Below are 24,326 nucleotides of genomic sequence, written 5' to 3'. Positions count from 1 at the left end.
GTTCTCCTCTTGAGGGGGGGGGGGGGGGGGCAGAGGGAATGCAGAGGGTCTGGTATGTTCAGCAGATAGCTAGATGGGTCTGGGGTCCGTTCTGCGGTTGGTAATTAGATTGATTAGCACTGAGCTGCTGCCGGAGACACGACGACAGAGAGTGGGAAATGGAGATGGATGAGCCTGCAGGGCTGCAGCTACGAGATAGGAATAGTGAATAGAGCTCATCTTGGCTCGCCGGCTGTCTGTCTGTCTGCTGCGGAGGGAAGAAAGGATGTCTGATAATCCCCTCCCGATTCCCAGCCTGTATCGGCACAGATTCATTCCCAGCACGGAGTTACTGGACACTGTGTTTTTGAGTTTCCTTAGTGTTTGCTTTATATTCCTGGGCTCCATAACTGGTGTGTGTGTGTGTGTGTGTGTGTGTGTGTGTTTGTGTGTGTGTGTGTGTGATCTTCTTCAATTTGCTTGATTCCAGAGGCAAAGCTGTAGCTTGGCATCCTTTTAAACACACCCACACACCCACACACTGCTGTGTTTGTATGACAAGGCGCACAGGTGTGCTCGGCGTATGCGTGTTACTCCCTGTGGAGTTCATGTTTGATCGGATAGAAAGAGAGCGCGAAAGAGAGAGCGAAGGAGGTGGGGCGAGAGAGAGCATAACTCTCCATGATTGCTTCATGTCTGCAGGCGGAGCTGAATCCACAGCTTCCTCAGTCAAGATCTCAGAACTGTAACTGCGAGGGGTTTCCCACTCATTTCAGGGCTCTCTGGGGAAATTGATCTCCCACAAAACCACATTTCACCCATCGCAATCAGCCATCAAATATTTGTTACTCGTCAGACTCCGTATTAAATGTGGGTTACCAGGGAAACGGCTCCATTAGCATGCAGACTTTGTCGCGGCGCCAAATGAAACGGCAATTAATTCTCTGCCATCCCAGACCACAGTACATCAGGGGTTAGGCAGAGCATCGTGGCAGAACTGACTGGAGGCTGAGCGATGCCATATGATCCGTAAACAGGTTCTGTTGATGGAGACAGCAAAAGAGGGGCTCGTGGGTGAGTTGTTACACCCGACAGGAATAAAGCAAGTTCGCAAAAATGCAAAAATATTATTTACAAAAGTGGCATAATTTGAAAACAAATAAGAAAGTTTTAATAGTATAAGATTTATGGCCAACAATCATTGCTACAACAAAGACCATATAAAGAATGGCAAAGATCAGATGCTATTATCATATGCTACATGCATGTGCTATTTTGCTTATCATCTCCTCTTGTTTTAATTGTGCTTTTTATCTTTTTTGTGCTGGAAGAACATTTGTGCACATAGTGCCCAACCTCCTAGAGATGCATGTGGAGTATCAGGCGAATAAATACTCTGAAGTGGATTAAATTGCCACTGCAGCAGCCAGGGGATCACCAATATCACCAATATGTCTGTGTGAAAATGTGTTTTTGAGTCATGAACAGTCGGAGACCGACAGGCTAACATTTCCATCCCCAGAGCCAAGCTGCCAACATGCTATTATTATAAATTAAAAGAGACACAGGAATATATTGTTACAGTAAGAAAATAGATGAGACTATGAGTGTGTGCTTTTGTGTCCTTAGTTGTTGCGGCGTGTTTGGTTACAGCCTCTGTATCAGAGGAGGCTCGATATCAATCTAAACGTCTCTCAGGAGCTCTTACTCAATCACCCGAGAGACGGAGAAATGATTTACTAGAAAGACCTCGGCCTTCCATTCATCACCGGATGAATCGGAGCGCAGGAGATTAACAGCAGCACAACATGTGCACTTGTAAAATATTGTGCAAAAGGAATAATGGTTGACGTATTGAAATATTCTCCCCTTCCTAACACTCTCTCTACCGTTATAGCCCCCCCCCCCCCTCCCCCGGTTGCAATGAGATTGAAATTGTAATGTTATTGATCTGTGAGTTGCAAAATGACACCCTTGTTCATCGTCCGGTTCACACCGTCCCTACGGGTTGATTTAAATAACAGCGCTCTCTAGTTGTACACACACACACACACACACACACACACACACACACACGCACGGCCTACTAATGGCTGCCTTTCTGTCTCACTTGTCTAATAGAAAAGTCACAACCAGGCTTTTTGACAGCAAACACACTTCACCTCCATGACAGTTGGAGATGTAGAGACGACAGGGCCTCCTTTTCTTCCTGAGGTCAGGGCCTCCTTATGAATAAAACAGACTTGGAAAACCGCCTTTACGTTCTTATTAATAAAAGCTGACATGGGCATGATCTCATCTGTATACACAAACCCTGGAGATACCAGTAAGTGATTTTCCTGCCCTTAGTTTGGTGGTTTTACAGCATGCTTTGACTTTGTTTATCGAGACACACATTTGTGTTGCTTGGATTCAGTCTTCTCCACCATTACTGTGATCTCACACCCCCAAAAAAACATCAGATTTTAGATTTGTGGTTATTCCTACTCATGCTGGCCTAATATGAGGAGAAGTTCATAAACTTTATTTTAAATTTATCGATCAAGGAACCATAAGTTTTAAATGTGATTCATTTTTTTCTAATATTTTTTTGAAAGTCATTTTAAGAATAATTTCAAGTTCAAGTGTTGTCGTGACAATAAAGCACAGATCAATCCCGTAGGGATGCACCTTGCTGGGTGTTTGTCTGTCATCCTTTTTATTGATCAGCTGCGGTGAAGGTTAGAAGAGGTCATGTCTGCGCTGGTCTATCTAAAGTCTTGACCTCTGACTGAGAATTCCCTTCGGCATCTGGAATTGAAAATGTGAATTTCGATGTACTTTCTGTAACTGATGCTTTTTGAATTGTATCTGCTAAAATAATAAAAGTCCACAAATTAGCTATTAATGTGCAAAACGTTGAAAAATAAAGTTGCTTCTATTTTCCTCCTCGTTCTGTATTCCCGTAAAGCAAAAGTTGGCTAATTTCTTTCATTCATCATCGAGTGAGTGAGACATGTCAATGCAACACGCACGCTTTATCCTCACCAGAGCAGGAGGGAGCGTTGGAGGCGACATTCCCAGGAGGAGATATGAAAGACGCATCGGTGTCGATTCCTGTTCCTTTAACGTGAAGGTCACGTCGTCAAATAAAGCTCGATGAAGACGATAACAGTGAAATGAGTAGCGGCTGAGGAACAAAGAGCGGCCCTGTCTCCTGTCACCCCCCCTCGTTCTTCTCCTCTGTCTCCTCCACTCTTTATCTGTTAATGAAGCTCAATCCTCTCAAGAGCACCGGCGCTGGGATTTGTCAACTTATCACAGGCTTAATTCTCTGCTGCTCTTAAATATTACAGGCTTCTCTGATCCTATTTTCTGAATTTGTTCATCTATTTGCACTCGTTCAGAATGTTCGTTTTTTTTTTTTTTGCAGAATTGCATCGCTGTGTTTGCGTGAGAATAGTTCCGGCCCACGATGACAATATTATGTGTCACAAATTCCACCTCAGGTCGCCCCTCACCCACTGCAATACAGTATGCTAATGATGCTACGCCAACAGCCACAATGAAAGTAATGATGATTGCCAAGGCGATGGGGGCGGTAACAATAACAAACCCTGTGATGTATAGTGAATTATAAACATCCAGCCAGCTGTAATTTCAGAGTTAATTTATATATTTATTCAAGCTTAGGAAAATTGGCTCCCTTTGCACAGTGAAATGAGTGTGTGCGTGCGTGCGTGTGTGTGTGTGTGTGTGTGAGAGCAAATGAGCCTGTGATGAGAATTTGCACGGTTTGACCTGTTTATTGTGTGGATTCTGTCCCGTTTAAAGCCGACTGTCAAACATTCATGGTGAGCTGAACATTTCCTGTTAGCAGAGTAAATGCAGGATTTAAAATGACATCATGGATGTTGTTTATGGTCAACAGAAGTTATACCTGCAGGAGAAAGTGCCAGATTCCACTTAAATGAGGAATCGATTTAGCCTTTCCTCTCTCTGATACCCCATGCTCCTTTCTTATACCTACAGATGCAGCGTAATTGATATTTTCCCATTTGCAGCTTTTACATCTCCTTCCTATTATTTCCATGGCAATCGGTAGCAGGGGAACTGAGTTCTGGCCCTTGGCCCAAGGTGTTTACCTGCTTGTAAATACTAAAAGGAGAGCGTAGGTTTTGTTTTACCCTCCACCAAATAGGTTATGTTTTTATATCTGTCTGTCTGTTTGTCTTTCAGCAAGATAACTCAAAATGTTACAGATGAATCTTGATGAAATTTTAAGGAAATGTTGGGAATGTTACTTGACTAAATTTTGGTGATTTGAAATTTCACTTTGAAATTTTCGTTAACATTGCAGTCGATGGAGCTTCAAAAATTTGTTCCTCAATGTGTCAGTTGATTATGGACCGATGTTTATGAAATTTGACCGACGTCTATCTCACCATCCAATTTCATCTGGGTCGACACTGGATTGGGGATATTATAGCAATTTTTAGAAAGATTGGGGTGTACTGCATTTCAGCCTACTGTGTATTTAATACTAGAGATAGAGATTTCTAACAAGCATCATCTTACAGCTGAGTCAATTCCACATCGGAGCAAGTCAACGGATTCAACGGTTTGTTCTTATGAAGGAAATCTGAAGATGGGTCTTCGTCTTACTTATATCCCATTGAATTTTGAGAGCGATCCCGATACCCATTTTGGACACAAAGAAAATCTGGATTTTCCCATTTACTTATAATGGAGGCTTTAAAAAAAAGAACTCTGATCTGATCCAGCATTAAGTCAGGAAAAAATATACAATTTTAGCATTGAAAACCCCATTTATGGATTCAAAAATCAGTAAAAAATAGATATTATCTACGAATCACTTTGACTTTTCATGCCTGGTGTATAAAGATACCAAGAACAATTTAGAACCTTTTCATGATGATCCAGATCACCATGTGGACGGTGTAAATCTAATTAGGAGGGGAATGAGCTGCTTGGTGGAGGTCTGCGCTCTCTGAGTGCTTTTCTATTTCCTAATAAACTCGTAAAATCCTATAATAATACCTAATTCCATTTAAGCGTGTAATTAAAAATGCTCATTTTAAGAATAGCTGCCACACCTGGATTCATCTACCTCACAGGGATTGCATTATTTCTTGCCCTTTTTATTTACCGTTCAGTAAAAGTGCTAATATATCACATAAATAAGTGTCAGTTTACTGCCAGGAATTACACAATATGAGTAATCAATTTGCTCGTCGTCTCCAAGGCTTTTCTCCTCCTTCGTGCTGTTGGTGGAATAATGCAACATAGATGATGAATTGAGGGGATCTGAAATGTTCCCACAGACCAATATGAGAATGGGTATATAGTATTGCTCCTTACAGCATAATGCCTCAGGTGTTTGTTTGACTTCAGAGAGATGAAGACAGATTGTCTTTTGTACCTATATTTCAAATATCATCTCTCTTCTTCTTTTTACTCTCACATTTTGCTTCCTCCATCCACGGCGCTAATATGATTCCATCTTGCTCACACCTTTTCTTCTGTCCCCAGCTCTCTAAAAAAAGAGAGCTTGAGACCTTGGCGAGATAACGGTGGAGGAATACACACCGATGCAAAACGCATAAGAACACACACGCACACACACACACGCTTAAATGCGTTTGTGTATGAGAAGGGGGAGACAAGCGTGGAAAGGGTGAGCCAAGCCTTGGTGAGTGGATTCATTAACAGGAATACACTTGAGATGGACACAATGAGCTTTCATGGGTCTTGGAGGGTTGAGGATAATGGAATAGCACTTGTTACTCCTCTCGTATCTGTGTGCTTTCTATGTTCTGCCTTTTTTTTGTGTGTGTCATGTCTGCATTTGTGGATTGTGGATTTCACATTTTTGTCTTTCTCACAGCAGGATGCAATCTGCCAGGACAGGTTTCTCTGCAGATGCGTCCCGCATAGAGGTAGGAGAGCTCTACAGAGTGGTTAAGGTATCATTGTGAAGCTGACAGCCATGCAGAGCACTGGCCATCTCGCCACAGCCTGAGCTGACAGAAAGATGAACACTTTGTTGTTTTCATGGATGAATCGCTTTCCTTTGGAAGTCTTTGGTACTTTCCAGCACTCGCTCCATCCGTACCTGTCACACTGGTTCCCTTTTTTTTTATCTTGATCAAAAGGCCGGTCAAGCCACTTTGCAGAAAGCCATCACGCCTTCATTTGTTCATTTTGTCTCATAAAATGTGAGAGCATCCGTAGGTGTGATGTGTCTGTTTTTGTGCCTCGTTGTGCGCCTATTGAGGCTAATATTATAAGTGGCCACGGAGTCGAGGATGATGCAATGGCAGTTCTTAAAAATTTGCTACTCATTTCACAGATTTTATAAATCGGTGCATTCCTAAATTGATTTTTTTCAGTATAACGATCATTGCCACAATGCTTAAATCCCCCAACAGAAATAAAGTGACGTCGTGCAGACCAAACATTCCATTTTATTTTTCCATTGTTGTTGGATAAGTAAGTGTAAGGGAGAGAAAATGAACAAACAGGGAGGAGAAGACGTGATCTGAGGGGTTTTCAAACTGGTTCGTAGGGAAATCCATTCAGAACTGGTGAGAGAATGGAGCCTTCAGTCACCCTCTATCAACTGTCCAGCTGCTGCTGATAATATCAAACACACAAGGACAGATTTGCTCACAAAGAAGTCACACTGCGCTCTTTGACCTTGAGTTAACTCCTCTCACCGAGTCGCTGTTGTTTCAGTCTCTCCCGGCGCCGCATGGGACGGTCTCACGGGACGGCAAGTGTGTTGCTAGCTGTATTATATAGCGTTAGATGAATGGATATCCTTCGGCTGCCTTCAGCAGATGCGACACATCCGTGTTGTTGCACGGTGCAAGTGATTTCAGCCTTGAATTAGACCTGGGCATGAATACTGTTGCACCTGATCAGGTGTACATGAATGAAGGAGCATGGAAGTCAATTCCAATTCCAAATGAATTGCTGCCAATTGTAACACTGCAAAAGAAAACATAATTAAACCTGGAATTATTATTATTATTAATTATAATATTTAATAATATCAAACAAAAATAACAGCACTCAACTTAAAACCATTTGACATTAGCATAATGGAAATTGAACGGGATGAGTGGCACTTGTGAAAGGTGCTTGAGTTGGAATAGCAGACAAAACACTGTTTACAGCTCACAGTCTAAAGCTGCTTCGCCATTAAAATGACTGGAAGTTTAAAAGATTCCAGAGAGTGCAGGAAATTTACTGGTTTTCTTTCATGTGTTTGGAGAAAGGTTGTTTGCACATTTTGTAAAAGGCACATCAAGCTATGATTTGGTGGGTTTGAGCGTTTTTCCATTGTCTTGGATTGATTTGAGCCTCTTTTGTTCCGACATGGACTCAGACCGGTCTGCAGCCCAATGCTCAAACATTTGTTGAGCAAAGAAGAAGATTGATATCACTCAAAGTATTATTTAACACATAAAATGATGTCATGAATTACATGAAAAATGTCAATATTGTTAACTCAAAGCTGAGCAAATTGTCAAAAGTCTCATCCAACCTGCCCATAAGAGCTGCTTCCAATCTCTTAGGCATATATAATCGATCGCATACTGCGTTGTCCTCTGGCTTAAACCATTTAATTTCTAGTTTGTCCATTACGCCCATCCTCTCTCCTCCATCTCGCTGTCTGCCTCTCTCTCTCTCTGGGGAGAGAGCTGAGGGCATCATGTGCTGCTATGAATGATTCATCGCTCTCTGTGGCGAATGTGTGTGGACTAGAAAACAAGGAGGGGGGAACAGGGAAAGGTAGGTTGTTTCAGGAAGGGCAGATGAGGTGACAGCGGATGGAGCTTAACCAGATGTGAACAGCAGGTGTGAAGTAGATGCACACAGAGAAAATGTGAGGTTTTGGGATCAAATGGCACAGCGTTTCATTTTTGCCAGAAGATTTATTCAAAATGCGATTGCGTACATGCAACGATCATTATTGCCGTCAATAAACATGTGCTTGCCTTGACTATTCATTGACAGAAATTAATGCTCTCTTTACTACTCAGGAGGTTAGTCTTCAGGGTGCTAATTGTAATTCATCATCCTTGTAAAATCACATCTTATTGTTCCATTAATCTAAATGCATCACAGGCTTACCTGATTCCTTTGTCTCAGCAACGCTGCTTTATCACATCTTTTTTACTTTTACTAATAATGGCAATAATTCTCCCAAAGCACCCTTCTGGAACACTCCTCGCCGCTCATAAATTCCTAACCACTTAAGCAGAAAACACTTCACACTCGCCTCGAGACGGTGGGACCCTTGAAATAACGTTGTCTTTCTTTATCTAATTTTGCACGACCTGCAATATATTATCTGCCGGATGATTAAGGCCTGCTGAATAATTGAGTGGACAATAATGCTAATTCATGAATAATATATCTGTTTATGATGGCGAGGCATCGATAGTGGTTGGGACTGCGCTGACATGAAGATTGATGCCGTGGCCTACATAGAGTGTCTCCGGTTAGGGATTCTGCAAACGGAGATGTTGCCCATATTCATTAGGCCTCTGTCATTGGCTCCTGTGTTTAATGACATATTATATATAATTTACAGGCACATCCCAAGGCACCGGTGGCATGCATGGCCTGGAATAACCAGGACTTTTCATAAAAGGCACGGAGTGCTTTGTTGAATATCAGGTTCCCATATGTGACCTCCGCCAAGCAGGTTATGTTTTCGCCTGCGTTTATCTATCTGTTAGCAGGGTTACGGAAAAACTTTTGGATGGATATGGATGAAAAGAAATCTGAAGATGGGTCTTGGTCTAATTTAGATCCCATTAGATTTTGAGAGCGATCCGGGTACCTGTCTGCATGCAAGAAAAATATTCATTAAATTCACGCACCAAAAACCACAGTCATAAATTGGTCTTCTGGATCTGATCCAGAATGAGGTCAGGAAAAAAATTGAACTTTAACATTGAAAACTCCATTTACTCCAAAATCAGTTAAAAATACACATCGACTCTGATTCACTGTTACTGTTTACGATTGGTGTATAAAGATACCAAGAACAATTTAGAGCCTTTTGATGATGATCCAGATCACCATGTGGACGGTGCAAATCCAATTAGGAGGAAATGGAGCTGCTTGGAGGAGGTCTGCGCTCTGTGGGTGCTTTTCTGAATATTCTTTAAGACTGCATTGGGCCGGTTGCATCAGACGCTCCTGCAGACTGCATGCTGCAGCTTCAAAAAGCAATGGCACGAATCCTCGGTGCAGCCCAGCCCACCATGTTTAGTGTAGCCCGACACATTAGACCTTCGTTGTCCCACAGTAGAGCTCGTAGCCCCACAGCCAGTTTGATTACAGTTGCGATTAGCGATGGACATGCTTCGGTTACCTTGCTGTAGCTGACGGGGAAATGAAGCGTCTATAGGCTGCCTTTGCCACAATCCCGCCGGCCTTGGTGGTCACTGATGGAAGGGAGACATTCATCACTCTGACACATGGATGCTGTGGGGAGAAGGTGTGTGTGTGTGTGTGTGTGTGTGTGTGTGTGTGTGTACAGCAGCCATTAATGCCCACAATGTTCCGATAGTATTTAAGCATTAGCTGCGCGCATCCTATTATTTTCAGTATGCATTAAACCACTTATGGATTTTATATTGTGTGCTGATGTTGTTAATTGGTTCATGATATGATGGCCTTACAAATGCATTCTCACATGGCTTCTGGTGAGCGAGTGGCCGATCGCTCTCTCTCTCTCTCTCTCTCTCTGTGTCCCCTGTATTCAGTGCATACAATCACGAGTGACATACAAATAACGACCGTGGCCATTGTTGGCCCAAGTGTCTACTTGTTTGCTAGAAAAGAGTCATTATGTTACAACAGATTGATATCTCTGCCTCCAAGGACGTTAATCTCATCTCTTACAGAAAATAGAAACAATCCCAGCCATTGGTGGGGGAGACACTTAACACTGTGGCACGTTCACTCCTCTCCACCCACATCCCACACACAAGACTGACCTTGGCAGGTGCTGTCAGAAACTGGATGCTTAGAATTTCTCACAGCATGCAACCCTTCCATCCTACAAATCATCTCTGTGGGAGAGAAGATGGGCTTTGTATTTATGAGCATGTCATATACTTACTGCAGGTAAGAAGAGGCAAAGGAAAGGGGGCGGGCAGAAAGCTTGCATATCAAGGCAAATTAATGTTGACCTAAGCATTGCTGTTCAAATGCATCCATATAAGGACACTGTTATATTATTTAAACTATAAATCTGATTAGTGCTGCGTGCCGCTGACACAACACAGTCTGTACGTGGTGGGGGGGGGGGCTAATGCCCACCCACGCAGCTCACGTCTGATTAGCTGCAAATTACTGCACAGTGTTTGAGGTGAAGTATGATACTGTACAATTCAAATTCATACATACCTTTTCTTATTTAGAACCAAAACCTCAGTGACAGAAATGTTAAAATTGCTGTCCTGCTGAGCACTTAAGTCAGTGGCTTGGTTTCTATTCGTCCCAGCAAGGACTGATGGAGGCAGCGCACACAGCCATTGTGTTTTGTTGATGATTTATAGTTCATATGTGAAATGAAAGAATGGCTCTATGCCTTTGTTTTTTCATTGTTCATTTGTGGATTAGCATCACACCTCTGCTTCTAACCAACATCCCTCCAGTAATGCTAGAAGGGATAAGTAAAATGCTGTGTAAGCTGAACCGGTTTTTCTCCAGACTCGCAGTGAGTGCGATTCCCAGTTAAACATTGATACTGGTTTATAGCTCCGGAAGGCTACAAAGAGAAAGTGGCACTGTATTGCATTAGAAGCGTGCCAATGGACTCATGACCTCAGGTTTACAGAAGACTGACATGAGTAATGCAATCATTTACTTGCTCTAATGGACGCGCTCCAGGCATCCACACTGTCTCACTACACTCCAAACAGGATTCAGCTCGCGGTCATGCAGAGTAATGTAGAACTAATGCATGAATGCAGGCAGAAGAGCGGGATTGCATTATTATTTTTGTATTTTCTTTTGTAAATTTCTAGAACTCTATTAACAGTGCATTTAAGCGGCTCATATAGTTTCAAATGCATGTTCCATTACTGTTTTATAATAATACTTGCTCAATTCTTAATCAATTATTTAGATGTTTTACACAAAGTACATTGACAATACGGCGAGCCAAAACAAGTGCATTAAAAAGGTCACCGAAAATAGTTTGCCAATATTTTTAGCAGAAGTACCTAAACTATCAAAACTAAAAGTTACAAGTCCTGTTTAAATCATTGCCCTTTGTAACTGCATGTTATGCTGTTGTTGTTCTTTTTTTATGTTTTATGTTGCATTAATGACTATTCTTGGGTCGTATTTCATGAACTTGTTGTGCGTTTTGCACGTCGAGGGGTTAAAGTTACACCATAATCATTTAGTTCTACAGCAGCATACACTTTCATGAAATGAATATATAACCCTCGCGCATAGCGCTTAAATTAAACATGGTTGCATTTTGTCAGAGTTTACATTTAGCATTAGCCTAATAATACCACAAAGGCACCCTCCTCTATGTGTGTGTGTGTTGATATGGAAATAGCAGCCATTGAACTTTGCCCTCTGCCAGACGGGTCAACTCTCCGGGATCATAACTGCTCATGCTCACATTGCTGATCCGCCTGCGCTGATCAATGCCGCAAGCTTCCACAGTGGACTTCCTTATCAGACCTTATTGCATAACGCCTGACACACAAATGCACACACATTTTAGCTGCTTTATTTAAATCAGTCAATTATTTTTTTTACTAATGAGTAGAGAATCTTTCTTAGAAATTGCCACTCAGCTTGCCATTCATATCATACAATGTATGAATGTGCATTGCCAAATATCATAAATCTAAACCCTGGCATCATTGAAGTGGATTAATATACCATGAAGCTACATAGAATGAAAGAGAAGAGCAGTAAATTCATAAGCTTGTGGTTGTTGTTTTCCCTTTAAGTTTAATTGGTTGAAAAGTAAACAAGTGCAAATTCAATGAACAAAAAACAATTACATAACTAACATAACATAACATAACCATCTTCCGCCCCTGCAGTGTTGCTTGCTGCAAACAATGGGCTGCTTTTTTTCCCGCAGTTTTTTTTAGAAACGGCTCTCAGTAGAGCACACACCTCCAAACCCATTTGATTCCAACAAACTCACAACAATTTAACCATAATAAGAAAATATTGATGTGATTAATTTAATCGTGTCTACCACCATATATTTACATTCAATTACATGTAATCAGACATATGTCATGGAAATAACATTACACAGAAAATGTTTGAAAACAACCATAGAGTATTTATGTCATGACACAGAGGATTCATCGCCATGACAATCCTCCTCTAGGATGAATAATGTTTCTCGATCATCAATACAGCACATATCTCTGCCATGATAATCCCTATGCCCTTGACACCAAGTAGATGGTTGTGTGATTACGAGCAAAAGGATCTGATCCCACCGCTTGGTTATCAGAAGATTCAGAGTTGTTTCTTGTGGGTGGTCTGCATCTGATGTTATTCTCAAATCAAATCAATTGTCAAATCAAAGCGATCAGGAATTTCTAATGGGGAAATGCCCTGCTTGCACTATAAATGGTGTTTGTTTTCGCTTTCATGGTAAAAAAAAAAATGTGGGTAAAGTAAATGTCGGACAATAATTTTTGATGTAAATCACAATATAGGGATACTGAGGTGCTTGGCGGAGGTCTGCACTCTGTGCGTGCTTTTCTAGTTCTTTAAAATAGAATGAATGGCTACAAATTATAGTATGAGATGATTAAATATAGTGGAACTTGGAAGTAGTGTGAAATGAACACGTAGAGTAAAGCACAACAGAACATCAAACATCAAGAATTGTCTTTGGGTACCTATAATAGTTTTGTAGCAATCTTTATCACTACTGCTGATTTGGCATCAATATAATACAAATAAAACAAGAGTGATTCAAGAGTTAAGGACTAACAAATGGCAGGAATTGTGCCCTCTCTTGGTGTAAAAACACAGCACAGGTGTCATGTTGCACAGGCGGCATGGCTGAAATGTTATCAACTGTATAAATCCCCATTTCATGCTTCATTTTCACATGTTGTTAGCTCGCTCTTATACCTGCTTACTTTCTTATTTAGCAGGCATAGCAAAAAATGGCTTCTGTTAGATGCGTAAAAACATGTGAATCTCATCATTAGCCGGCGCAGCCACTCACTGACGCACAGAGGAAAATAGCACAGAATTAATTTTTACTTCTTTATGTTATTTTCAATTTAGGTTGGATTTTTCTTTCTGTTTTTGTGCGCAACGTAGATTTTCCCCGCTCGAAGACCGTATCAGCTGTGCGTAATTACGCACGAGTGCACCTTAGAGGGAACGCTGCTCGAGAGACCCGTACAGCTGCAAAGCCGAGAGCAACATCAGCAGAGCAGGGAGTGATGAAAGGCCTGCAGTTGTCATGGAAACGCCGGGGTGGAGCTTCAGGAAGCAGGACTCGTTTGTTTTGTTATTGAAGGTCACGTGGCGTTGTGAAACTCCTCCCGTCACCGTCCCCCCCCCCCCGTTACCACCGATTCAACCGTCTCTCGCTGCTCCTCCGGTCATTTACTATTACAAAATGGCTGCACGGGCTCCACCGCCGACGAGAACCTCCTGAACGTTTCACGGTAGGATTTATTCACAGCGACCGGCGCTTGGCACGAAACATTTGCGCCGCGTCTGCGGGGAAACGTGCGGAATTCAGAAGTTAGATGCGGCAGCTGTGATGAGAATGAAAATGTTTTGAGCTCAGCCCACTTTGACATCAATGTTGTCGTCGCTGCGCGTCCTCGTTGCGTGCGCGGTTCTTGTGTTGTTTCATGTCGGTCCGGTGCAGCTGGCACCGTAACCTCGGTTAAAACGATCCAAGGGCGCGGACGCGCTGTTTGCTTTTGTCGAGTTGACGCGGGTTTGTAACTTCGCAGCTCCGCCGGTGGGGGTCGAACCCCCCCACCCCCCACCGCCGCTGGGCTTTCGGGAGGAGACGCTGGGATGGATGTTTGTTGTCGCACCTCGCTGGTGAAACTTGCTCCATCCACTCTGCAGACGGAGCTGCTGCCTTGCACCTGACGCGCGTCACACCAAGTCTAATAAGGCTGCTTTAATCAGCCCCATGGGACAGACAATCCTAATCCATTTGTTCGTGCACCAGGTTGCTTCCTGTATTCCTCTCACCATAGAGACGGCCATTGGGCCCCCTGCTGCAACCTGATATACCCCCCGGGGTCCCAATGGAGGAGGCGGTGTGTGCAGACTGGGAGTTCCTGCACCGCGATACACGTAGAACGATGTAAGCTCTCAGCCCCGCCGATTTATAGAAAGCTTTCAAAGTCCCCTCATTTGAGCATCGGCCTGGCAGTGGATGAAGAGATTGGGGGGGGTGGGGGGGGGGGGTCCTTTCTATCCCTGGGGGCCCTGTCAGCACCACAAGCCTCTGAAAACGGCAGCATGTGTTCATAAACGGAAACAAAAGGGGGTTTGATAACAAAACAGTCCGCTAAACACAGGTTTAGTTCACAGCCTGATGTCTCTCTTTGTCCTTGATGACCTTTGACTTTGTGAGGAACATGTTGCCAGGTTGCGTTTGGCTCGGCCATTCGTCTGATGTCACTGACGGTTTGGGATTCTGTGACCAATTTAGCTGTTGCTTCGTCAATAAAGAAGTTGGAAGTATTAGCAAGCGCACCCATCATTTTTAGGATTGAACAAATTGAAAATTCTTGCCTTTTTATTTTCAGAAAATCTTTGTAATTGGGGTTTAATCAGACATTTATTGGATGGACCAATAAAGTGTCTCAGGAAAGTGTTCCCATTACTTTGGGAGCAGACCCTGGGATGGGGGGGGGGGGCAGGTCCCTTGGAGTGTGTCCAGACAGGTTATTTTCGGGGCAGTTCAGAGTGCCCGTGGTGCAGCATTGGGTTCTCTCCTCCTTGTCGTCGGGCCGGGTCAGAAAGCATTAGCATGGGCCACTCAGAATAGCTTCAAATAGTTTAGAGTGCAATCCTCTTTGCGGAGCACAAGGGCTTTGTCGGTGCTTACCCAGCAGTTTCTAAACCCTCACACAGACGGAAAGGTGCTACCAAATAACCCGGCCCCTTTTTACCTTTGTTTTCATTGTGCACTCGTAAACCTCGGATGTTTACGTAGCTAAATTGCGGTTGCTCCGAGGGGCTGCACGCTGCCGTTGTAGCTAGTGAGCGTTCTCCCGAGCGCTCAACATGCTCTTGTTTGGCTTGCAGCGATGGCATTCCTGGCTCCGTGCCCAGCGACTGACGTCTAGTACCCCCCCCCCCCCCCCCCCCCCCCATCTCTCTTACACACAAACCACCTCATCTTCATGTGGGGCACTGAGCAAATTTGCATATGCACAGTTCACCTTGCTCACACTGACTGCTCTTCCTCTCCATCCCACTTGGGTTTTCTATAAATGTTACACTTGGTTTTATTGGACTGTCCTTAGTCTCTCACCAGACCAGATGTTTTTTTTCATCCTTCCTTTGTCAGCAGTGAGTGTCTGGTTTTAAGAGGGAAACCCAGCTCTAATCCTGTTGTTCTGACAGGATGTAATTCCACAACAGAGCTGAACTCAACCTGCGTCCTTCATATTGACACGAGCTGTGCTTCCCCATAGTAGACTGCTGCATATTATATATACTATGAGTCGACTTAATGGGAATCTACTTTGCTTTAGCCTCATTTTTTCGTACATGTATTCATAGAACGGGCTTGAATTTATCATCATCAGTGTGTTTTAATAAAAGCTCTTTTTTTGAATTGTGGTAAAATTCAAGTTTTCTCTTATTCCTAGTGCCACAGCATCCGAGTAGCATCCAAACGGTTAAAGGATTCCATTGCTGCAGCACTCTGAGATCAGGGGCCACACATCTGTCTGATGTTTGGAAATGAAGCATCAGCCCTCATTCAGAGCGTCTCTATCTATCCTGCTCACGGATCAAATGTTTCTTAAACTGAAATTACTTTGCTCTGCACTGGCTCTCTTCGGCCGGGTTGGAGGCCGACAGCAACTCGCATTAACTGGAGCATCCCTTTGATGCTCCTCTGATTCTGCGTGGCATGAGCCCCACTCATGTCCTCTGAAAAGAGCAGCTCCTGCTATATTTAGCACGCCAGCTGCAGCAGCCGCAGCTTCCACATCCAGCCTCTCGAAGGTAAAAATAAGTGATAATCATGTGAATTCATAGATAGTTGGCATCTAGTTTCGTTTGTGTTGAAGCGAACTGCAAAGACTAATTTGGGGAACACAATCTGCCCTCCCCGGGCTCTGAAGTGTGGTAGCTTTGTCTGTTTCCAGCTTTCAGCTTCTGAAAGCATTGAAAGCATGTGCTGAGCTAGACAGGAGGCCCAGTCTGTGAGTGAGTGATGATGGCTAAAAATATGTTACTGCTCACATGTTATTGTCAAAAAACCTTTTTCCATTAGTTTTAAAAACAACTGCTAGTTGTTAAACATATTTATTTTGTTATTTAACTGATTTGCACGTCGCTGACCTCTTAGCCATTTGAAATGATGCAAAGTGCATAACTACAAAGAATGGTCAGTTATCTGATCGGATATTCAAGTTTATGATCGCCATTATCCAAGCTTTCGGCATAATTTAAAATTAATTTCAAAATAGTTGTCAATAAGAGTATATTGATGTTTTGTTTTAGAGTTAAAGTATGAACCACTGTCCTGACTCCTGAGTACAGCATTAGAGTAAATTGTACTTAACTGTTTATTCTATAACTTGTATAATTATTTAGTTTCATGGCAAAAAAATCTATTCTATTGGTGACTAAGTTTTCTCCTTATATCATGGAAAAAGTCTATCATCATTGGGAAAACCCCATTCCATGAAGCTGTGTTAAGGAGCAGATAATGAAATATAACGTGTTGCTCAGCAACCAGGAGGCTTTACCTCAGTGACCCTGCTGCTGCAGCCGAGGTAGCCATGGCCTCTGGGTGACGGTGGCAGCAGCTGCTGTCATCGAGTGCACAATCCATTGCTGCATACTTCACAAGGTGATATTGGGAAATCTAGTCTACTCGGATCATAGGGCTATTTTAATTCTTTCATATGACACTTGCATCTTGGTATGTCATGATGCGAGTGTCTTTTTACAGATGCAACCCAACACACTGGCCTTTCAACAATACCAAAGGAACGGTCCTAAACAATGGAGACTCCTTTCAGTTAGAGTTACAATCAGTACTGTGCTGAATTACCATATTCAACAAACTTTTTCTTGTAAGCAAGTCAACCTTTTCACATCAGCGCTGGATGTAATTTAGTGCTTTAGTTTTTTGATGATTTGCAAAATTCTTCCTTTATCAGCCTCTGCGACTAAAGGGATTTCATTGCAGTCCTTATGGGCGCTGTCCATCTCCACCTGACTGCTCAGTGCTGCTTCGGGGAAGTGCTTGTTGCCAGGCAATGGCACATACTGCTGTCGCCTGCAGCAGCAAGAACATGGCAGGAGATCAGGTTGATTTCATGTTGAGCTTGAAATTTAAGGTTCAAGGAACTTGATTTAATTTTTTCTGGCTGGTCCATGATCTTTTTGTCCAGTTTCAAGATTATATATATATATATATATATATATATATATATATTGTTTAGAGGATTAGGATGGAACTAGAGTAGCTCTCAGTTGGAGGCACTTACACATTAATTATTATTTTGGCTTTCAACTAGTGTGCCATGATGATTTGGTCTAGGACATGCAGGCTATCATCAAGTAGATGCAGAGACTTAAATAAGTGAAATGAGCCTTAGGAAAGTATTGTTTTGCATACCAAAATAAAACACGTGTGTAGTCTCCTCGATTAAATATACTATAAGAAAAAGAAACATTCGTTGGCTGTTGGTCACATTTCTACTCGGCACATGATCTTGTGTGTTGCAAAAGCAGCCACTGATTTGTATAGGTTTTATCTTGAAGAGCAACAACTGATCATTGCAGCTGAATTTGTTGCGGTCACCGTTCTCATTACATGTCAATCTCTCTCTTTTTGTCTTTCAGCTGAGAGACGAAGCGAAAAAATAAACTAAGAGAAGCATTTGATGGAAGATAAGAAAAGGAAAAAGCAAGAAGAGAAGAAAAAGAAAGACACTGCTCAGAAAAAGGTAGGCGCGTGGCATTTAATACGGCCATGTACGAATCTTTTAGCTTTCAGTCTCTGGTGGAAAAACAGCCAGAAAAATGCTCTCTGAAACGAGTGAAATTTTTACAGGTGGTCCTCAGGAAGGTACCGGTACTTCAATTTTGGTTCATGTATGGCCAATAAAGCAAGTCTTAGACAAAACTGTTGTAATGCCATATGTACGATCAATTCATTAGCATCTCAATAGATACAAGTTAGATACAGCATTAACATTACAGTTTTAACTTCTGTTTAGTGCTCTTAACACGACACTAATCTAATGCTCCTTTCTGTTACTAATATAATTCTAAATTTCTGTTCTAGGCCACAGAACAGATAACCAAAGGTGAGTTGCTTGTCTACCTGTATTAAAAAAAGTTATTACAATAAATTAAATTTAACTAAGAGCAGATAATCTCTGATGCTAGAGCAGGGAATGCTGCTAATTAGGAGAACAGGGATTACATGGAGGTCGATAAACATCCATCCATAGACAGGAGATCTCCAGGAAGACCCCACACTAATAATACTATACCGTCTCCAGTCTGGTGTAGCACAGAGGCCCGTCCGGGCACCAACAAGAGGGATAGAGGAAGGCTGAGCTACAAGGAATTACATGCATCCATATTGTCATGGTTACATTTGTGTAAGTGTAGGGAGACGGCTGGTAAAACGCAGCAGCTTCGCAAGTGCAACGGAACCCGACAGAGCCATGTGAAACTGAGAACGCGCAGCAGTTTCCTGTTTGCCTGGCACAGCTGAGGGGGCGCTTTGTAGGACGCTGCTCCTGGCTCATTTCTCTGACACACTCGAGGAGCCCCTTTGTCAAATTCACACGCCAGCAGCCAATGTGCATCGTGTGCTTGTGCACACACAAATATGTGGTTTTACTCGTAGTTTTATATAGCTATTCACAAATACTATACAGAGCCTCTACCTCATATAGTGGACCTTAAATAGGAAACAGCTTCTCAAGTTCCAAAAGGCCTACAGGAGTGGTTTCCCACCTTCACTGGTGGGGGGGGGGGGGGTCTGAAAGCGGTCTTTTTTAACTCTTGTTGAGAACTAAACAATGAGGTCGACACTATCTGAAAAAGGGGGTCTCGGACTTTTGCATGCCGACTGCTCTTCAGTGTTGATTAGGAAGCAAAGCAGACCACCCATATGTAGAAAATGCCTTTAAAGCCCCTGACCAACTGTTTATGAAGTGATTTTATTTGAACTATTGAAGGGATGTGCATATTTGCATTAGTCGTATGGCAACCACTGCAACACGGGCATGAAAAAATGAAAGAAATCACATAGTCATTTGGTGTAATTCCTGGTGTTTGACCGATGCTGTGACACAATAGTAACTAGAAAGGTAAAAATGAGTCGGAGTTGTTTTAAATCGGTGGTGAGATAGAGGTCCCCTCCCCACATGACTGTGTCATATTCCATAAACATCGGATAATAATCAACCAAGATATTGAGGAACAAATTTTGAAGATCCATTGGCTGCAATGTTAACTATCAAAGTGATCCAGAATCTCTCCCTGTTCCTGGTAACATCCTCAACGTTTCCTGAAAATGTCATCCAGATCCGTTCAGAACGTTTTGAGTTATCTTGCTAACATAACCTCCTTGATGTCCCCATGCACCCAAACCTTAATAGTAAAGCACTGGCCCCCATGAGAGCTGCTAAGGATGAGGTTTTACTTTGTCACATGCAATCATTGTCAGTGCAACTGTGTGAAATCTTTGATCCGCCCCGCAGGACAGCCCCTCTTCCATCAACAAGCTGTACGAGAGTGTTAACGCTGACAGCTAATGAGCCATCATGTTTCTGATCATCCTGTGCATTTCTATCCTTGTCAAAGAAAAGGCAAATCATACGAACATATTTAGGCGCACATGAATGAAATGCGGAAAGATATAACGTAAGGTAATGCTGCAGCAGTGATTTCATGGCGGGTTGATTTGCCGTTTCACATTCACTTAATTACACCCAGCGCTGTTGGGAGTCATAAATTGCAGTGAGATTAGGAGGGATTACAAGCGTCTCTTGTCATCATCACCTCCTTTCTGCATTTCTCACCCCAATTCTACTGTTTAGTTTTACATTATGAATTACGGTACATATTTGAGCTCGTCATCACTCCAGTCGTTAAAATCTCCATTAACAATCTTTCAGGTGGTTTTGACATGAGGGTACTTTCAGAGTAATCCGGTCCAAAAATGTGCTTCAAAAAGGTCCACACAGGTTTTCAGGAGTTCATTTTAAATGGTGCGTCTGAATGGAATATTGGTCTGCAGGAGGCAAGTCGTTTTGGTGCGACATGAAGGGCATTTATATCTTGTTGTAGATTCATGAACGCAAAGAGAATTTCTGAAACTGGTTGTGTCGCAGAAGGAATGTATTTTCGACTGGCAGAGAGAGGTCAGGTCACAAATGACTCTTGACCAATATTTATTTTTGACATCTCAAACAAATTAATTAAAAATATGAATATTAGAGATAGTAAGTTTGAACAAACCAAATATTCAGCTATTATTTAGCCTCAAGTGGCTGTAACGTCTTTTTGAAATCAGCATTGCCTCATTCATTCATTCAGTGAATTGTGTTGGCCCAGCATGTCCTGTCCAGGTCAGGAGGAAAGGGCGTTTCGCTCTCTTTCACACATCACTTCCTCTGAATCACAACAGACAGTGGAATCTGGTCTGCTCGATGCTGTTGGGACAGAAAAGCCAGGGACAGAGGAATGTCCTCCACCTGCATTCTGAGAGCATCACCTCTGCATTTCTACCATGAGGCACCAAATGTGTACCCGCTTTCCTTTCACCAATTAAAGACTCAGTCGTGTGGGGTGGGTGGGTGGGGGGGGGGGGCTACAATGACTCACAAAATACTTTTTCCATGTGCGTCTGCGTACCTTCCACCGAAGACCCATAACAGAATCCACCTCGGTGAAAGGAAAGCGGGTACACATTTGGTGCCTCATGGTAGAAATGCAGGGATCTAAAACTCACTTTCACATTTGAAACTGCGCCAGTATCAGTTGTTAAACAGTATGCATTCTGCACAACACTTCATTTTCCCAGGAAGAGGACAAATGCGTCGTAATTTGAAAATGCTTGACTCGTTTTTTTGTTTCAAAGAAATCTTGCTAAATGTTATTCTGTTTATAAGCTATAAATTAACTTGCTGTAAAGAAATTCCTGAAATTGTTGCTGCACTTGTTGTACAGCGAGCCAATACGTCCCAACTGACGAGAATGTACTACTCGTACTTTAAATACTACTGCAAGTGTCTGTGGAAGTGCAGATCTGTCTCGTGGATCCTCAGCCGCTGATTTCTCAGGACCTCCACACATCAAAAGAACCCCACAAAGAAATGATCTTTCATCTTCTAGGTCCTGCAGCACATTTTTCTGCTTCCACCCAAGAGGGAGGCGGAGGTGTAGCATTGACGCGCGCTCCTTCCCATCTCTCTCCTCCAGCCCCAACTCCTGTCTGATGGCTCCCCAGACAATCTCCCCTCCACCCCTGATCTTAAACAGCAAGGCAAGCCTGCTGTATTTTTCTCTCTCAGAAATTAAGACCACCTTTAAAGTGTAAAATGGGATGTCTCCCTGAGAGGATGTCTCCCTCTGAGTGAAGCACGAACAGCCCCAAGGCCGCAGTTTCATGTGCATCTTCTGACTAGGAATTCTTCCTGTGCACCCACCAACAAGAAAGCTCTGTTTCTACAAATAGACTCTGATCTTTTCTCTTTTTTAAACTTTAGTTTGCCATTTCCATGTTAAGAGTTGCCTGTTTGTTTTTGTCTCCCCTCTTTATGATTTTCATAAATAATTGTTTTAATTATTAGATAATTTTTGCTTTCATACGTTATTCATTTTGGTGTTATAAATGTGAAGGACTGCCTTTTTGAAATGACGAATACAGTGCAGCATGGCATACTAACGGTAAATAGTGTTCTAAGTGTAAGCAGATTTAGATCTGAGCTGGTTTTGGACGGCAAGACTCGAGCTCACAGTGGAGCACACAGAGGCTCACACACACACACACACACACACTCACACACACACTCACACCCACATCGCTCTCTACATTTCTCTAACTCCTTTCCTTTCTCCCGAACGGCAGCTCTCTCATTCACTCTCACACACACGCCCCCCCATGTCTATTCATTCTGATTGGCTGACAGAACAGCCAGCCCCCCCCCCCCTCCCCTCCACCAGCTTTCAGAAGAATCTACATCACATAGCAGAGAATCCCGACTCTAGTATGATTGCCTTCCTAACCATTATCACACATCGTGGAACAACTTCAAAGTCCCCTGTTTTTAAGTGGAAATCCGACCTTAAAATCAAAGCGAAGCGTTGAATTGCTGCGTCGATCTGCCTCTTCCTCCAATACCTAATAATCGCTCGAGGATAACGAACGATCACATTGCTCTCCTCTCTGTTCATAGAGAGGTGCGGAAAGATAACGCTCAAGCACCAAGAGTAAATGGAGCAGATGTAGAGAATTCCGATGAGAGACGAGCTCAAGCTCTGGAGTCACCCCTCCTCCCTCACCCCCCCCCCCCACCCAACTGCGTTGCAGAGCTGCAGGGAGTAGGAGACCTGCAGACAGATATGGGTGAAACTGGATCAGACCATGCAGTCGCTGCTTGTAGCTCATGCAGATAATGCAGCACTGGGGGGGAGGGGGGGGGGGGGCGGTGTACACACACACGCTCAGGGTCGTCATGCGTGAACGAAAATGTCCGTCCGAGTTTACAAAGCTGCGTGAATGCATATTGTACGACACCATCACGTCCGCTCCCCTCAGCGTGGGCCTCAGCGTTACATAACTGTTTTTGTGCGATGGGCTGGCCGCATGTGTGAGAGTTACTCATTGCTCCGCTGCGCACACTGGGGTTGGTGGAGCACTGCTCTTTAGAGCTCATTTAGGCCACACAAAGATTCTTTTTTTCGTTTAGTTGCTGCTTTTACATATTTTTTCCCTCTGCCTCGCTGTTATTTTATTATCGGCAAGAACTAGAATAGCATTTTGGCCGAGTGTGCGTTTTGTCTCAGCTGGCTTTATTCTTGCAGAGTAGATTAGTAATACTTCTTTTATATCCTGTTTGCATTCTAGTTCACCAGCTTACTGTCTTATGTAATGAAATGTACTGAGACGATTATGTGGCGTTCTCTGTGTCCAGTAATTCATCTCCTCCGTGAACCTGAGGTGATCATCCTGTTTGACTTGCGGTGACCTCCAACCTTGGATTTACACAATCACATAAAGCATATCAGCCTGTTCAGGACTCAACACTTTGATTTTTTCTTTTTTTATATAATGCCATGTTAAAAAGGGTGAATGGCGGTGAATTTTAATGTGAGTTTCAGTTTAATTATGACTGCACCAAACAGCAGGACTAAAATAGTGCAGCATTAGCATCTAAAGGGCAAGATTTACTGAATACTTGACATTACAAGAATCCTCTGAAAACTACTAGATGTGTGTGTAACTTACTAACTGGTAAATTAAGAACAAAAAAATAAGTATTTGCATTTATGTGTGTGATATAGGAAAATAATTATATTACAATATTTTTTCCTCACACTTAAAAAGGACAAAAAAGAAATATAGAATAGAAATAGAATGGCTCAGTTAAAACAAGCTATTTAAATCTTAAGTAAAACTGAGAACCATGACAGTCTTCTTTTATGTCAAGCAGCTCATTTCCCTTAAGCTGATTTGTACTTTGTACATGTCGGTATTGCACTTGCACACATTATGCTGTGCGCTGAAATTAGATATTGTGAAGCCTCAGTGTGTGTTTGCAAGCGAGAAAGAAATGCAAAACCACACAAAGCGGTTGAGAACAAACGGGTCTTGTTGAACACTGAGATTACTTTCAGGCCACAAGCCATGAACGGCTAATGTGGCTGGGGTTTAGCTGTCGTCACAGCACTGTCCTGATGGAAACAATAGCCCCCAATAATGCTGAAGTTAGGTCTGGCTTCATTATCTGCTACTCGACCTCATCATTTGTAATCTGTGAACAGGCACCATAGACTGTGAAAGTTGTGTGTCTTGGCTATTTCCTAAAGGCTAAAGAGGTTTATTACATACCACTCTGAGA

The 24,326-nt window shown here is 42.7% G+C and overlaps 1 protein-coding gene across 1 annotated transcript in view; it reads left to right on the top strand.

The window, feature by feature from the left end:
- The first annotated feature begins 13,647 nt into the window (after nt 1-13,647).
- tnrc6c1 (trinucleotide repeat containing adaptor 6C1) overlaps nt 13,648-24,326 on the top strand; it is a 28,122-nt gene continuing 17,443 nt past the window's right edge. The window contains exons 1-3 of the mRNA XM_068749532.1: nt 13,648-13,688; nt 18,085-18,188; nt 18,530-18,551. Coding sequence (XP_068605633.1) covers nt 18,126-18,188; nt 18,530-18,551 — 85 coding nt within the window. The 5' untranslated portion in view covers nt 13,648-13,688; nt 18,085-18,125. The remainder of the gene's footprint in view (nt 13,689-18,084; nt 18,189-18,529; nt 18,552-24,326) is intronic.

The sequence above is a fragment of the Brachionichthys hirsutus genome, chromosome 16 (genome assembly GCF_040956055.1).
Source record: "Brachionichthys hirsutus isolate HB-005 chromosome 16, CSIRO-AGI_Bhir_v1, whole genome shotgun sequence".
In the NCBI taxonomy this organism is placed as follows: domain Eukaryota; kingdom Metazoa; phylum Chordata; class Actinopteri; order Lophiiformes; family Brachionichthyidae; genus Brachionichthys; species Brachionichthys hirsutus.
The sequence above is the reverse complement of the archived record's forward strand: the minus strand, read 5'-3'. Positions and strand labels throughout refer to the sequence as shown.